The sequence below is a fragment of the Drosophila teissieri genome, chromosome 2R, assembly GCF_016746235.2.
Source record: "Drosophila teissieri strain GT53w chromosome 2R, Prin_Dtei_1.1, whole genome shotgun sequence".
Taxonomy (NCBI): Eukaryota; Metazoa; Arthropoda; class Insecta; order Diptera; family Drosophilidae; genus Drosophila; species Drosophila teissieri.
The window spans coordinates 21,313,661-21,327,201 of NC_053030.1; the positions used below are offsets into that span (position 1 = coordinate 21,313,661).

At 49.0% G+C, this 13,541-nt stretch overlaps 2 protein-coding genes across 3 annotated transcripts; one reads left to right on the plus strand and one right to left on the minus strand.

Moving 5' to 3' along the window:
- Positions 1–535: 535 nt before the first annotated feature.
- On the minus strand, positions 536–3,957 carry LOC122612426 (G2/mitotic-specific cyclin-B). 2 transcript variants are annotated; one of them, XM_043786034.1, is made up of 5 exons: positions 3,651–3,957; positions 2,927–3,072; positions 2,658–2,863; positions 1,687–2,585; positions 536–1,619 (listed from the first exon to the last, which is right to left on the minus strand). In XM_043786034.1, exons 1-5 carry the CDS (start codon positions 3,684–3,686, stop codon positions 1,323–1,325), a joined length of 1,584 nt encoding a protein of 527 aa, XP_043641969.1. In that variant the 5' UTR covers positions 3,687–3,957; the 3' UTR covers positions 536–1,322. The 2 variants fall into 2 exon arrangements, with proteins under 2 accessions (XP_043641969.1, XP_043641968.1); XM_043786033.1 differs by having other exon boundaries at positions 1,687–2,591; positions 3,651–3,956.
- A 962-nt stretch (positions 3,958–4,919) lies between these two features.
- Positions 4,920–13,041, plus strand: LOC122613085 (A disintegrin and metalloproteinase with thrombospondin motifs 16). Its single transcript, XM_043787076.1, has 10 exons — positions 4,920–6,038; positions 8,606–8,684; positions 9,211–9,339; positions 9,440–9,684; positions 9,877–10,742; positions 10,799–10,927; positions 10,984–11,233; positions 11,294–12,089; positions 12,147–12,830; positions 12,888–13,041. Exons 1-10 carry the CDS (start codon positions 5,832–5,834, stop codon positions 12,962–12,964), a joined length of 3,462 nt encoding a protein of 1,153 aa, XP_043643011.1. The 5' UTR covers positions 4,920–5,831; the 3' UTR covers positions 12,965–13,041.
- The last annotated feature ends 500 nt before the right edge of the window (positions 13,042–13,541 follow it).

A 13,541-nucleotide genomic window follows, 5' to 3' on the forward strand; every position in this document is an offset into this window, starting at 1 on the left:
GGATTTTTGATTACTTTTTGTTTTGCATTTTCGCTTCTCTATACCGAGTGTCTACTGTGCGAGGGAAAAGTGAGATAGACACCCACACACATACACAGCCATGTGCGAGCAATGTGCTCGGCAATTACCGTTGCCCATGGAACGCGGTACCGAAAGAGGAGAGAGAAGCGTGAAACGGGGAAGAAGGAAAGGGAGAAGCGGAAGAGGAGTAACTGACCTGCGATCGGGAAGGTGACCTTCCCCAGAGGCGCCGACTATCGCCTGTCTATATACATGTATGTATGCATGTACATAGTGTGTACATAGGTGCAGGGTATGCAGAGGTATATCACCGTACACATCTTGTGTATTCAGGATTGCTGGGACAACAGGACAAAAGGACCTCCGTCCTTGGAAAAGGGTCTGCGTTCATCTCAGCCTGTCTGGGTCTGGTTTGCATCAGGGGTGCGGAAAATTTCTCACACTCATCAGCTGTCGGAAAGATTTTAAAACTAATCAAGTCACATGGCATGGCGTGCAAAGTAAACACCTTTTGTTTATAAAATTACACAAAACTTTATTTTCTATGTATGGTTCAGAGACATTTTCAGAAACATCAGTTAGATAAAACGCTTTTTAATCGTAGCTTATCGGTAAGTAAACAATATAACTAGCATAGGTTGCCTTTGTATGCGGATGTGCGAAATGCATGATATAAATTACAAATAGTCTAGGTCTCTTTTATGCGATTTTTGGGAATAATTTTGCACAAGTTATTGGATTTATTCATTCCCATCGAAATTAAAAACTAAAGACAAATACAATTAGTGGTAGGTAGGGGATGAAGTGATTTCACGAATACAATTATAAAATATAGTTCTTGGAGAGACAACGCCGATGTGTTCGGCCAGCAAATGAACTCGTTGCCCACTCTCTCTCTCGGTGTCCACCGCTCCGCCACTCGCTCCCACTGAGATGGTGACCCAGCGGGAGGAGCTGGCGGGCTCCAGTTTGGTTCGGTTCCTAGTCTTTCCGGAGGAACTCACTCCCAGCCGCCGGCTCGCGAGCAACTTGTGCTCCGGGGGCAAAGATGCCGGAGCCAGCTCTTGGCAGTGGCCGAAAACTGTCCAAGGGACTCCAGCAGATTACGATGTCTGGGGAATGGGATGGGTGAGGTGATGCAGGTGAAGATAGTTGGCAATGCGACTACGGTAATTATACGCATTTTGTAACGAACACGAAACGAACAGAAAATGAAATACGCTACAAATTTAAAAAATGAAAACAAATTAAACTAAACTAGGTAAATCAGGGTCTTTCAGTCCGCCTTGGACGCCAGACGATTATTTCCTCTGGCTCTGGCCCACAATAGAGTCCATCAGCGCACCGGTCAGCTCCGTTCGCAGCGCGATCTTCTGGAACTTGCTGCCCTGGTACTTGTTGTAGATGGCCTTCAGTTTAGCCTGGGGAGCATCACGGGCCAGTTTCGCGATCCGCCGGGTAATGGGGCGCAAGTGCGCGCTCGAGTACCTAGAGTAGAAGGTCAGAGTAGGCGTCCAGTGACGGTCGTTGAATCCCGTGCCGGCCCGGTAGTTTCCATTGAGCAAGTGCAGCGACAGGAACAGTGAGGCAGCTGCAATCTAAAGACGGCGAAAAATATTAGAAATTCTTATACTAAAAAGAAGGGGATATTGCAATGAAACTCACCTCCGAGGGCCTGTAGGTGGCCATTTCGTAGTCCACGGAAGCTAGCTCAATGAAGTACTTCGACATCGTATGGTGCTCGTCCTCAGCGCTAGCAGCTTTTGAGTAGCGTCGAAGGAAGTGAATCGGCAGCGGACGCGAAAGATTACAGTCGATGGCCTTGAAGATCTGCAGCTCCATTTGTCGGATCTGCCGGGCAGTGTAGGTGTCATCCGTGATGAAGACAAAATCCCCGATGGCCGGCGGGAACAGCTCCTCGTACTTGGTGGCTATGAAGAGGGCTGTGACTCCCACCAATTGCAAGTGAGTGCGTTTGGTGTCCTTGACAACCTGCAGGTAGCGATCAATGATAGCCACCGCCAGCTGGAAGGTCTCTGCAGCCAGATGGAACTGCAGGTGGACCTCGTTAATCCAATCGATCAGCACGGCTCGCATCTTGTGGGACACCTCCTTCTGCCCGGCCAGGTGATCGTTGTGAATGGGCTGCTCCTGCTCCACCTGGTACAAGTAGTCGTAGATGTCGTTCACATATTCGGAGACCAGAACCAGGTTCTCCTTGTCATTGGCATCGATGTCCTCGATTCCAGCCAATCGCTTGCTAGAAAGGGACATGGTGGTGGGCATAGTGGATGTGATTGTAGTGACTGCACTGTTGCCCCTAATAAGAGGCATCCTGGTCGCATCCTTCTTCAACTCCTGCGAGTCCTTCTTGATTTCGGGCAGTTCCTTCTTGATCTCTGCCTCTTTGCGGGCAACCGCTACTGGTTCTCGTCGAATACCTGAAACTCCCATCACGGGTTTGGCCAAAGCGGCACGCAGTTTGGTGAGCGATTTCTTCGACAGACTGCTGTCCTCCCGAATCAAGGTGGGCTCGCTAACGTTCTCAGTGGAACTGGACTTGACTGTAACTTTATAAATTAGGTCAGTATGATGAATTTGATTTAAAATGTATAAATGGTAGGTGTTTAAATTACCTTTAACTGGTTCTACAGTGGTCTTGGTCGGAACGCGAGTGCGCACCGAATTCGAGCGCAAAAACGCCGCCACGCCCCCTTCGTTGGCCTTGGGCGGAGCGGCGGCATTGCCGTTGGTGGTGCTGCCAAGTGGCTGTTTCTTCCAGTGGGTGTCCACTCGAGCCTTGGCATTGCGCAGGGCGTCTGTGAGCTTGAGATCCTTGGAGCTGCTTGGTGGAATAACCACATGTGATTGCGAATGGAAAACTTGAGTTGGCTCAAAGACTTACTCTTTCTGTGCCGCATCCTTAGCGGCGATGGGACGACTAATGCCGCGATTCTGCAAATCGCCCAGGGCCGCGCGTTTTGTTGTTGCCTCCATGGAAGGAACCGTCAATTTCTTCAATTGCACTTGCTTGAAGTTCTCCGAAGCGTTCTATCAAATGTTTTTTATTAGTTGTATGTAGATGAAAAATGAAACTAAGTGCAACCACTTCACTACCTACAGGTTGTTGCATATATGCACTTTGTAGCCTTTTCTTGAACATAATTAATTATTGAGCACTAATTTAAATTGTTTAATGCACAGCTCTGTATGTATGTATGTACGACGCAAGATCAGTTTCTTGTGTAACAATGACATATAATCATGAAATGCACTTTGTCAAGGGCGGCCATTTTAGAAAAATGAACCGCAAGACTGATCCTCGATTTATCTCCGCTGTGATTTGGTGCGAAGAAAGGGAGTGGAGAGTGCTAATTAACGGAACAAGTACCGCAGCTAGAAAATTGCGCCAAAATGTGAGCAAGGCAACTGCAACAACAAGGACAAACGGCACTCTTTCACCCCCTCCCTTTACACTCTCTTCGCCCTATCGCCGCTTCCTCTTTGCCCCACTGTACTTGCCCACGCTGCAATGGCGTCTCTATGATGAAGAGCTCGCTGGCTTGTGACTTTACCATGACCTTTTCGCGGATGCCGCGGTTATCTTAATATTCTAGGGATCAACTCACCTCATCGCCACGCATTTTCAGTGTTGTGCCCACCATTTTGATAGTTTCTTTTATACTATTTGTACAAACACAATTAACACGAAGATCGGCAGACGCTTGGCTTTCGCTTATTTTTGTTGAGTTTAGATCGCGTTTCTGAGACCGAACGCTTGTTTAGCTGTGTAATTTGTTGTCCGAATATTTGATTACTAATAGTTTACAATTTACAAGTCGAGTGCGGGATTGTCAATTCTCCGAAAACCTGATCGAGTTTTTGCGCACGAAGCGAGGCCAAGCTGCCGTTTGAATTTGAAAATCGTAATGGGGATGGAAGTAAACTCGATGATTCGGCGATGTGTGCCGATGAGTTTGTGGATATCGATTTCTACCCTTTAGTTCCCCTTTTTGCCGCTGTGGCGCTCGATAACGATTGATTTCATAGTGCAAATTAGAGATGCGAGCTTGGCGATAGTTTCCAATGCTCAGTGTGAACACAGCTGACAAATAGCTTATCGATGACCGGACTAAAACAGTGCTGCCCATCAATTTTGAATTTAAATTTAAAGTTTGCTCTAAAAAGAAATCGTTAAATTTGAATTTTCTGTTGGATAAGTCAGTTCTTTGAGAAAACTCCCTTCATACCTATTTAATAAATTGCTACTATATGGATTACATTTCATAGTTTGTTAGGATTCCCCATTTCAATGAAGTCTTCACTTTGATTGCCAGTCGTCACTTGGATGCACTTCATGCAATCCATTGATTGCATCAATTAAAAGTTGATCACTTCAATTGGCTGTGTTTGGTTTGTTTTTGTGCCCCCCTGATTTGCATTCGCTGATTTAAGATTTCCTGCTGCCACAGGCCGCAGAACATCGAAACTCCGCGGCGGAAATGCAGCATAATTCTTGCCACTCGGCAGCCTTTTTTGCTGATGATCAGTGTCAAGTTTTCGTCTGCTCCATCATTTTCAAGCACTTGACCACAAAACAATCGCCATCGCCAGCGCCTCAGAATGTTGCCTCTGTTTTTTGTTAAGTACCCCAAACTCTCCTCTTGTTTTGTTTTTTTTTGTTTTTTTGTGGCCCTTTGCTCCGTCTTAACGGTTGGCGCATTCTTCTTCTCTTCTTCCGGCGCTCTGGCTCATTAGCATATATTTATGAGTCTGTTTGCGCTCCAAAAGCGCTTTTGCGAACTCCAGCCGAAATGCCGAACGAGAATGGAGCGCCAGCCGACGATCGCGAGCTCGAGTTTTCCGTGATTTTCACATTTCATTCGCAAAAGTGCCGCCGTCGCGAGTGGTTGCCTCGCTCTCGCCGTCTCTTTCTGCGCTTCTGCAGCCGTCTCTTTCGCCTGCGCTCGCTCCCCCCCAAAAAAAGTCCTTCCATCGATCCAAGCAACGCGCATTGACCTCCAGTAAATCATTTTAACTACCCCAAAGCGGACGGATTTCGGCGTGATTTACCGATTTTAGTTGAAATATACATACGAGTATAAAGTGGTTTTCGGCTATGGACATAAAACCAGAAGATCGTTATGCTCCAGAGACGATGATCTATATGCCGTGTGTGTTTGTTGCTGGCTGCTTAATTGCGCGCTGGCGTTTAAATAAAATCAAGTGCGTTTAAATGTGAAAACAAAAGACTGGCATTATATATTGGCGATTCAGAACGATCGGTGGCAGAGCACTTTTCAAGCACCATTTGCTCTTATCTCGAGTGTCGATCCATAAGGAAGAACTTAGGCAACAAACTGAAGTACATACTACTAGCATACTAGCAAAATAAAACGAAAGCCCAATAAGATAGAGTGCGAATCCAAAAAGTGGCCCACAACAAATGACTCGTAATGCAATGCCTGGGCAATTAATTAGTGCATAAACATTTGAATTAACTGCCGTAAAAGTTGCAGCCCCGCACACGATCGCGCCTTCACCGCCCCCTCACCCACCCCCTTCGAGAAATCGGGCACTGAGTTTTTCCATCCTCGATTTTCGCCGCTGGAAAATGTAACTCCGCCAGCGGTGGAAATTATGACGCAAAAAACCCGAAATCGGTGCGCAGCCTGAGGAATAATATATTTGCAATTTATGCAACAATCGTCGCGTGGTTGTTGCCACAACAAAGAGCGATTAGTGCACCCGGAGCATTACAATAGCCACCTGTGGAGTCCCAGAAGAGCCGTCATCATCAACGCATCGTTATGACTGTCGCAGCAATTGGATCTAATCGGCAGCGTCGTTTGGCTTTAATGGTTTTGACCACCTTGTGGCTGTTAATCGGGGCCACCGCCTCCTCATCCTCCTCCTCCTCCTCCTCCTTCTCCACCACCTCCACCACTGCCAGCAATCCAAAATCCGTCAGCATTGAGCTGCGTCGCAAGAGGAGCTTGCACTACGATGGCATCGAGGTGAGTCCCGATATCAATCAATCGCCCGATGACTGCCACTTCAGCTATGTGGCTGCACAGCCAACTGCAAGCGTAGAACATCTCTCATTGTTATTTAAAGCTTATCAACAAGGAATGCATTTAGTTATTTCCTTGAGCTCAGACTTGACTTACATGGAAAAACCATATTTATGCTAAAAGTTTATACTATTGTAGTGGCCTCAGATAAGCGATATATCTTCACAACATCACACTGGAAACTTAATAATGATCTGCTTTAATGACTTTGATATTATTTAACTCACTATTAAAAATCCAGTAAAAATCTTACGGTTAGATGACCCAAAGTACTGCCTTTAACCACTATAAAAACTTACACCAAATGCCTACACAATGTTTTCCAAGTGTAAGTGCTCTTGAATGTCATACGATTAACCCATTTGCAAGCACAGGTGATCATCCATCTACGAATGCGTCAAGTGACCAATAAAGAGCATAAAAAATCGCCATATAGACAGAACATGTGCGCGGCAAGACACAAAAAAGAACGAAAAGCCAAAAACATAATGTCTGACTCAACTCGAGTTTGAAAAGCTAAGCAGAAATTGGTCGCAGAGTTCCAGGGGGAAAATGGGGAGTATGAGTTTGAGTATGAGTATGAGGAGTATGAGTATGAGTATGAGTATACGACACAGTCGCATAGACAAGGCGTTGAATGACCTCTGCAGAAATGGGCGTTGAGATATGTGTTTTGGTAATTCGAGAGCTTTAGCCCAATAAACATTAGCCCTTGCTAACAAGGCGACAAGGCGACAAGGCTCGTCGGATTACAAGTGGTGCACATGACTCGTTTTCCGCATTTCCCCCACTTTTCCCAGACTCTTCGCGGCTTTAATTTGAGCTCTGGCGTCGCAGCGTCTCTTTCGGTATTTTAGGAACTCATCACACGATTACAGGGAATTGCAAACAATCTTGCCACCAGCTGGCAATTGCAGCTGCCTCAAAATCGCCAACGATTCCCAGGCATTTTTCCGCACTTGAAACGAGTTCGAGTGACAGGCGGTTCTGGCCGTTCTGCCAATTTTGGCCAAGTTATTGACCCTCTGAAGTCATACGTTAGAATCCATTCGCTTGGTTGCGCTCTTGATTACGTGATTTTCCTCCATTTTCAGTTGTATCATTTACTCGTTCAACATTCGCACTCCTTTCAGCCTCTCAAATTGGTCCGAAGACAATTTTCTGTGATATAATTTCCACGTGTTGGTTTTCCAGTTTTCGCCATTTTACCCCTATTTTCCATGTACTCGTTGGCTTTTCGCTCTTCACTCCTTTTTGTGTTTTTTTTTGGTTTTTGCTATTCTGTCCACGGGTCACGCAAAATTTCATCACATAATCAGCTTGGCGAGCGATTACAGCGAGCATATGTGCCTGCATTTTCCGCTTTTCCCCCGATTTTGTCATCGCCTGCTGTTTGTTGCTGTTTGTTTGGGGCTTTTCCGGCAATCGCCGACTCGACTCTTTCATGTTGATTTGCTCTTTCTGTGCTGTTGCCCTTGCAGCCAATTAGTGTCCCTTTCATTGAACATTGTTTGCCTTTGCTAAAGTTCAGCGGAAATATGTTCGAAGAGTTAGGTAAGAGCGGAGTTGCAAAAAGGGTATAGTTTTGGCATGATAGCCAACTATTATTATACCTTGGTTCCAGTTTAAGAAAGAGTAAAATTTAATTGGCAATAGTTAATAAGTTTGATATATGTAAGCAATATTTGGGCTACCCGGAAATGCAATGGTTGTATCTTAAGGTTTGTCTAAATAAATACACATAGGAGAACATAGTCCCCTAATCTGTTGCCCATGGGCGGCTAACGACCAGCCACGCCCCCCTTTGGCGCAGCATTACAATGTTGATAATAAACATTCGCCACAATGGCAATTTGTAACACCTTCTCCTCGCTGGAGGCGGAGTTTCGATCCGAAGAGCCGCAGCCGAAACGCTCTTCACGCTTCGCCGGATGCAACGCGCTTTTCCACAACAGCCAAATAAAATAAAGCCAAACGAAAACTGTTACAACAAATTAAATTAAATAATCGTGAAAAGCAGGCGCACGCACCACAAAACATATACGGCGAATGTATGCTAAATGGCATATATATATATATATTTATGTATATATATGTATATATATATTTATGTGTATATATGTATGTAGTGTAAGACACAGATTTTTAGTGCTGCACTAACCTTTCCACCCGATGAGCTGGTGACCCCAACACAGCTGTTTGAGCTGTCTAATTGGGGTTTTCTTTTCGAGGTACAAATTTTCCATTGTGCGGAGTGAAAGTATTTCGGTTGTTTCTGTTTTTTTTGTTTTTTTTTGGGTGGGGAGACTTGAGAAAACCCTTCTCCGTGGGTGCTCGCATCTGCTTTGGTCTGTTTAACGCTTTGCTGGCCATGTTACACTTTCCGCTTTGCATATTAAACCCCATTCATTCGCATTCGCTGCTCTTTCTCTTCTTTCCCATGCCACCAATGCCACCAATTCCAACGATGCCACCAATGCCGCCAAATGCCGCCTATGCCACCACTGCAGCTGGACGAGAACAACCTGGTGGGCCATCTGAGGGAGCACGAGCGTGCCCTGATCTTCGGATCACGATCTCCGGAAGAGGGTAAGTGTTGGCCCCGGGCACTGGATCGAAAAGATTCTTAACTCTGACCCACATGCCATGGACCTAAGATGGAATAAGTAGAACGGTTGGCAGTGCACAGAAAAACCCATTCTAGTTTTTGGTAGCAAATCCATCCACTGAATTTCCTTTTTTTATTAACTAATATTTTAAGCAAATCTGCCGGAAGTCAATACATTGTTAAAAGGCGTTTTTCTTTAATTATTTATTGCCTATAATTTTGCTATATCACGGCTTATAATTTTAGCCGTTTTTCTGAGTGAGCCAAGTATTTTAGCCATGACCCATAACTACATAACTGCAACGTGTCATTAGGCCAGGAGCCCAAACAGCCACAACTGCAATCAATGAACGCTAAACTTGAACTGTTAACAGTGGGTTAAGTTGCTGGAGGGGATTGGGTTAAGGTGCTGGAGGGGAGAGGGTTAAGGTGGGCGGCGTCTTTTAGGGGGCGCAGTTGCTGGCATTGATCCATGGCAGGCATTTATGTTGTTTGTTTACCTGGCAGCGCCCGAATTCAAACTCGTGCACTTGGCACACCAACGACCAGAGGAGGTGAAGCGGCCAGGTGCTGCGGAGGAGCAGCATGGGGCCAATCCGCACCAGAGACGTCAGCGGCGCAGCCTGCCGGTACAAGGTGAATGAAAACAGCCGAATCGAAGTCCGGAGAGCACATCGTGCTGCTCCAGTTGCGGTCATTATGCGAGCAGTTTAATTAATTCAAATGCATTCGCCAGATGGGAATGGGGCACTGCCGCCAGGGGAGAAGGGGCAGGAGGCTGGAGAGGCTGTGGGGGATGTGGAGGCGCGGCTGGAGCTGCAGCAGTCGCCGCAGCTGATCGACGAGGCCTTCATCTTCATCCGCCGCACCGAGAATGGCACCCAGTTCGTGGAGCACTCGCCGCAGCTGCTCAAGCGCCTGGAGAGATGCTTCTACCGGAGTCCAGCGGCTGCTCTCGATCTCTGCGAGCCCGGCAATGTGGTAAGCATCCATCAATGGATGGTAGCTTTCATTCTCAATACTCTATCCTATGTTTTTCTAAAGCAAACTTGTATAGCTAAAATGATCCATCTAGTTACTTATTTTAGCCATGCTAGTTTTCAACTCGGTGATCACTAAATATGTTTGCTCTATCCCCGCCGCTTATTAATGCTTCACGCCTCGATCCCGCAGCGCGGCGTGTTCCAGCAGAACGGCAGTGACCTGGTGATCCATCCGCTTCCCGCGCGCTTCGGCACCGGGACGCACGTGCTCTACCAAGCGCGGGTGGACAAGAGCGGCGGCCACAGTGAGGCGTCGTCAAGGCGAACGGCGCCACCGTTAGACAGCCAGCTGCAGTTCGAGCCCGATGCGGAGGAGTTCAACGAACCGCGGCGACGCTTGCGGGCCCAGTCTCAGTTGCAGTCGCCGTTGAGATTGCGCTTCCAGCCACGACATCATCACGCACATCCGCATCAGCATCAGCAACAGCAGCAGCATCCGCATCAGCATCAGCGAAGGCGTCGCTACATTGGGAATCCTCCGCGCTCCCGCTGGTCGGACATACCGGAGGAGCTCTTCATTGAGACGGCCATCTTTGTGGACAGAGATCTCTATGCGCACATGCAGAGGAACTTTCCCACGAACACCGATAGCAAGGTGGTCAGTTTCCTGCTGGCCATGATCAATGGCGTCCAGCTGCTGTACCATCATCCCACTCTGGGGCGTCGCATCAATTTCGTGCTGAAGCGCCTGGAGATCTGGAAGTCCTGGGATCCACCTGGCCTGGATCGCTCCCGGGATGTGGAGAACTATCTGAATAGCTTCTGCAAGTGGCAGGAGAAACTGAATCCCTTCTCCGACGCAGATCCCCTGCACTACGATCACGCCTTGGTTTTGACGGGTCTCGACCTGGTCACCTACGAGAAGGGCAAGGCCAACAGCCAGGTGGTGGGCATGGCGACGGTGAAGGGCATGTGCACCTCCATCTACTCCTGCACCATCAACGAGGCCAAGCACTTCGAGAGCGTCTTCGTGGTGGCCCACGAGATTGGACACAAGTCAGTAGTTAAACATAATCCTGTAAAGAATATACTTTGATTGAACTTACTTTTAGTTTGGGAATGCGGCACGATGCCAAGGAGATTAGCTGCGATCCCACCATGCACATCATGTCGCCCAAACTGGGCAGTGGCAAGGTCACCTGGTCGAAGTGCTCGCGCACCTATCTCGAGGACTTCCTTATGTAAGTGGGGCAGTGGCAAATACACAAATATATTCTAATGATATCAAGTTATATAGGGATCCCCAGGCGGATTGCCTTTTCGATCGGGACTCATTCGCTGGTCCTTGGGACCACACGGCAGGTGGTCGTCTTCCTGGCGAGCGCTTTAATGCCAACCAGCAGTGCATGCTGCGCTTCGGGAAGAACTTCATGCAGGCCAGCAGCCAGAGCAAGATGGAAATCTGCCGGGATCTCCACTGTCGCCAGGATGGACTGCCCTGGACCTCGCATCCAGCGCTGGAGGGCACCGAATGCGGTCCCAACATGGTAAGCCCTTCGATATACACGGAACACTCTCTGAGCTAACAGCGTATATTCAAACTGCAGTGGTGCCGCGGCGGAACCTGTGAGGCGCGTTTCGCCAAACAGGGCAGCTACTCAGCGCTGAAGTCCTGGCCCCCGGAGAACGTGCCCGAGGCCACCCACGAGAAGATTGTGAGGCATGAGCCGAACCGGATACCCCCGCTGCTGCAGGACTACAATGCGATGGGCAATGAGCTGCCAGGATCGCCCGCGAATTGGGGCGAGTGGAGCGAGCCGAGTGCCTGTGAGTCCGGCTGCCTCTATGGGCAGTCACGCCGCCTGCTGGAGGGCAGCACGGGTCTGCGCACCTTCAACAGGAGCTGCCTGAACTTTCCGTCGCGCTGCATTGGCCGGGATCGGCGATTTGTGACCTGCAACACACCGCAATGCCACAAGGTTCCCGTCCAGACAATCGGCGACTTTGCCACACAAGTGTGCATGCAGGCGAGGAAGTCGGATCCGGAACTCACCGGCGAGGGCCAGCAGCTGCCCAGCACACTGGACGCGTCCTGCAAGATCTTCTGCCGCACCAGGACCAATGGCACCAAGTCCCGGCGCTGGACATTTCCGGATGGCACCACCTGCAAGGCGAAGCAGCACAGTCCCGAGGATATCACCTACTGCATCTCCGGTCGCTGTGAGCGCTTCTCCTGCGACAACGCCACCTCGAACTTCTTCAAGATGGACAGCAGCTTCTGCGCGGCCAGATCAGTGCGCCCCACGAGGGATTCCTCGGACCAGGAGAGCCGGCAGCAGACCACCAGCCAGCGGTATGCGGAGCGTGAGGAGGGCAAGCCGCTGAAGAATCACTACGAGAATGGTAGGAACTGTCACCCTAAATAGGCAATAGTTAAAGTAATGCTCTCTCCTTGCACAGAGGTGGCTAAACGACCCTCCTACGGCCAAGGCAACCACATCAATGCGCCACCAGCGCCGTACAAGAGGAGGAACTACCACAAGTCGTATCCGCCGGAGATACCGCGACCACCGCCACCAGCCTCTGCATCACTGATCGCCCTGGACCGCAGCTCGTCCGCGGAGTCGGAGTGGGTGGCGCAGCCGGGCTGCCACTCCAACTGCATGACGGACTCGAAGGGCGTGCAGGCGGTCACCTCCCGGCTGACCGGTGTGGAGAGCATCCAACTGTGCTCGTACCGCATCCAGCCCTGCGAACGCCTGCAGACGGCGGCGGAGTACGCGGAACAGACCTGCGCCAGGTATCGCCACAAGGTGCGCGGTCTGTCCGGCCACGGCGCGCAGATCTCGGCCAGCATCGATGAGCCGGACCGCAGCTGCCGCGTGGGCTGCCAGGACGAGTTCATCAAGTACAGGTACTACCTGGTCAACGGACGCAACGGACACTTTCCGCCCGGCACCCGCTGCTCGCCGGTGGGCAAACGCTATTGCGTGTATGGCAGGTGCCTGGAGTTCGGCGACGATGATCTGCCGCTGGACAAGAGCCACATCAGCCTGGGTCAGCTAAGGACGCGCCGGAAAAGGAGTGTGCCCTCCAACGGCTTGTTCAACTTGACGGATACATTCACTCAACGATCACATTCCGGTGGGTGTGCAGGTGTAGATACTTCTGAGTTACTTAACCATTTGCCGTACTTCACAGATATCTCCGCTGCAAACATCGAATTCACACAACCCATTCACGTCTCCGCAGACGAACTGAGTAGCAAAAGCCGATAGCCCAATAGCTTCCTGGCCACCAATCCCTTAGTCGATTAAGTTCTAAGCTAGCTTAAGTAGCGGGCTGCTCCAAGGAAACTGCCTGGAAAACACATTGATATAATAAAGAATCCGAAATACTTAGGAATTTCTTTTCCGTATTGTTGGTATAATAATAGTTTGATACTGAGGCTCTTGGTGAAAATGCAATTAGAGCGCATTCCCGTCACAAGAGGGCCATTAAAGTGCAATGCAAAAAATATGAACAGATAATGGTGGGGAAATTGAAATCGAAAATTCGCCTGCGGGTAGCCGCCTTCAATATCGGCTACACTTGAGGCATTTTCCACCACCACCACCCACCCCGTATAACACCCACCAGCGATTTTTGCCATTGGTAATATTTGTGTAGGTTCACTTTTTTGAGGTTCGCATGCAAACGAAGGCAGCAATTACCAATACTCGATACCGATACCAAAAAGGGTACCAGCAGCAATCAGCCAAACATCCACACAACACACCAAACACCAAACACGAGTTACGCTGGTGTGCGTGAAGGGAAAATTAGATAAAACACCTACGAAACGCTGAATATGCC

Coding starts and splice junctions, on each gene's coding strand:
- LOC122612426 (XM_043786033.1), bottom strand. CDS start 3,686: ATGGTGGGCACAACACTGAAAATGCGTGGCGATGAG. Junction 3,073..3,650: donor TGAAAATGCGTGGCGATGAG/GTGAGTTGATCC, acceptor AACATTTGATAG/AACGCTTCGGAGAACTTCAA. Junction 2,592..2,657: donor CACTGTAGAACCAGTTAAAG/GTAATTTAAACA, acceptor TAATTTATAAAG/TTACAGTCAAGTCCAGTTCC.
- LOC122613085 (XM_043787076.1), top strand. CDS start 5,832: ATGACTGTCGCAGCAATTGGATCTAATCGGCAGCGTCGTTTGGCTTTA. Junction 11,234..11,293: donor CCGAATGCGGTCCCAACATG/GTAAGCCCTTCG, acceptor TTCAAACTGCAG/TGGTGCCGCGGCGGAACCTG. Junction 12,090..12,146: donor GAAGAATCACTACGAGAATG/GTAGGAACTGTC, acceptor CTCCTTGCACAG/AGGTGGCTAAACGACCCTCC.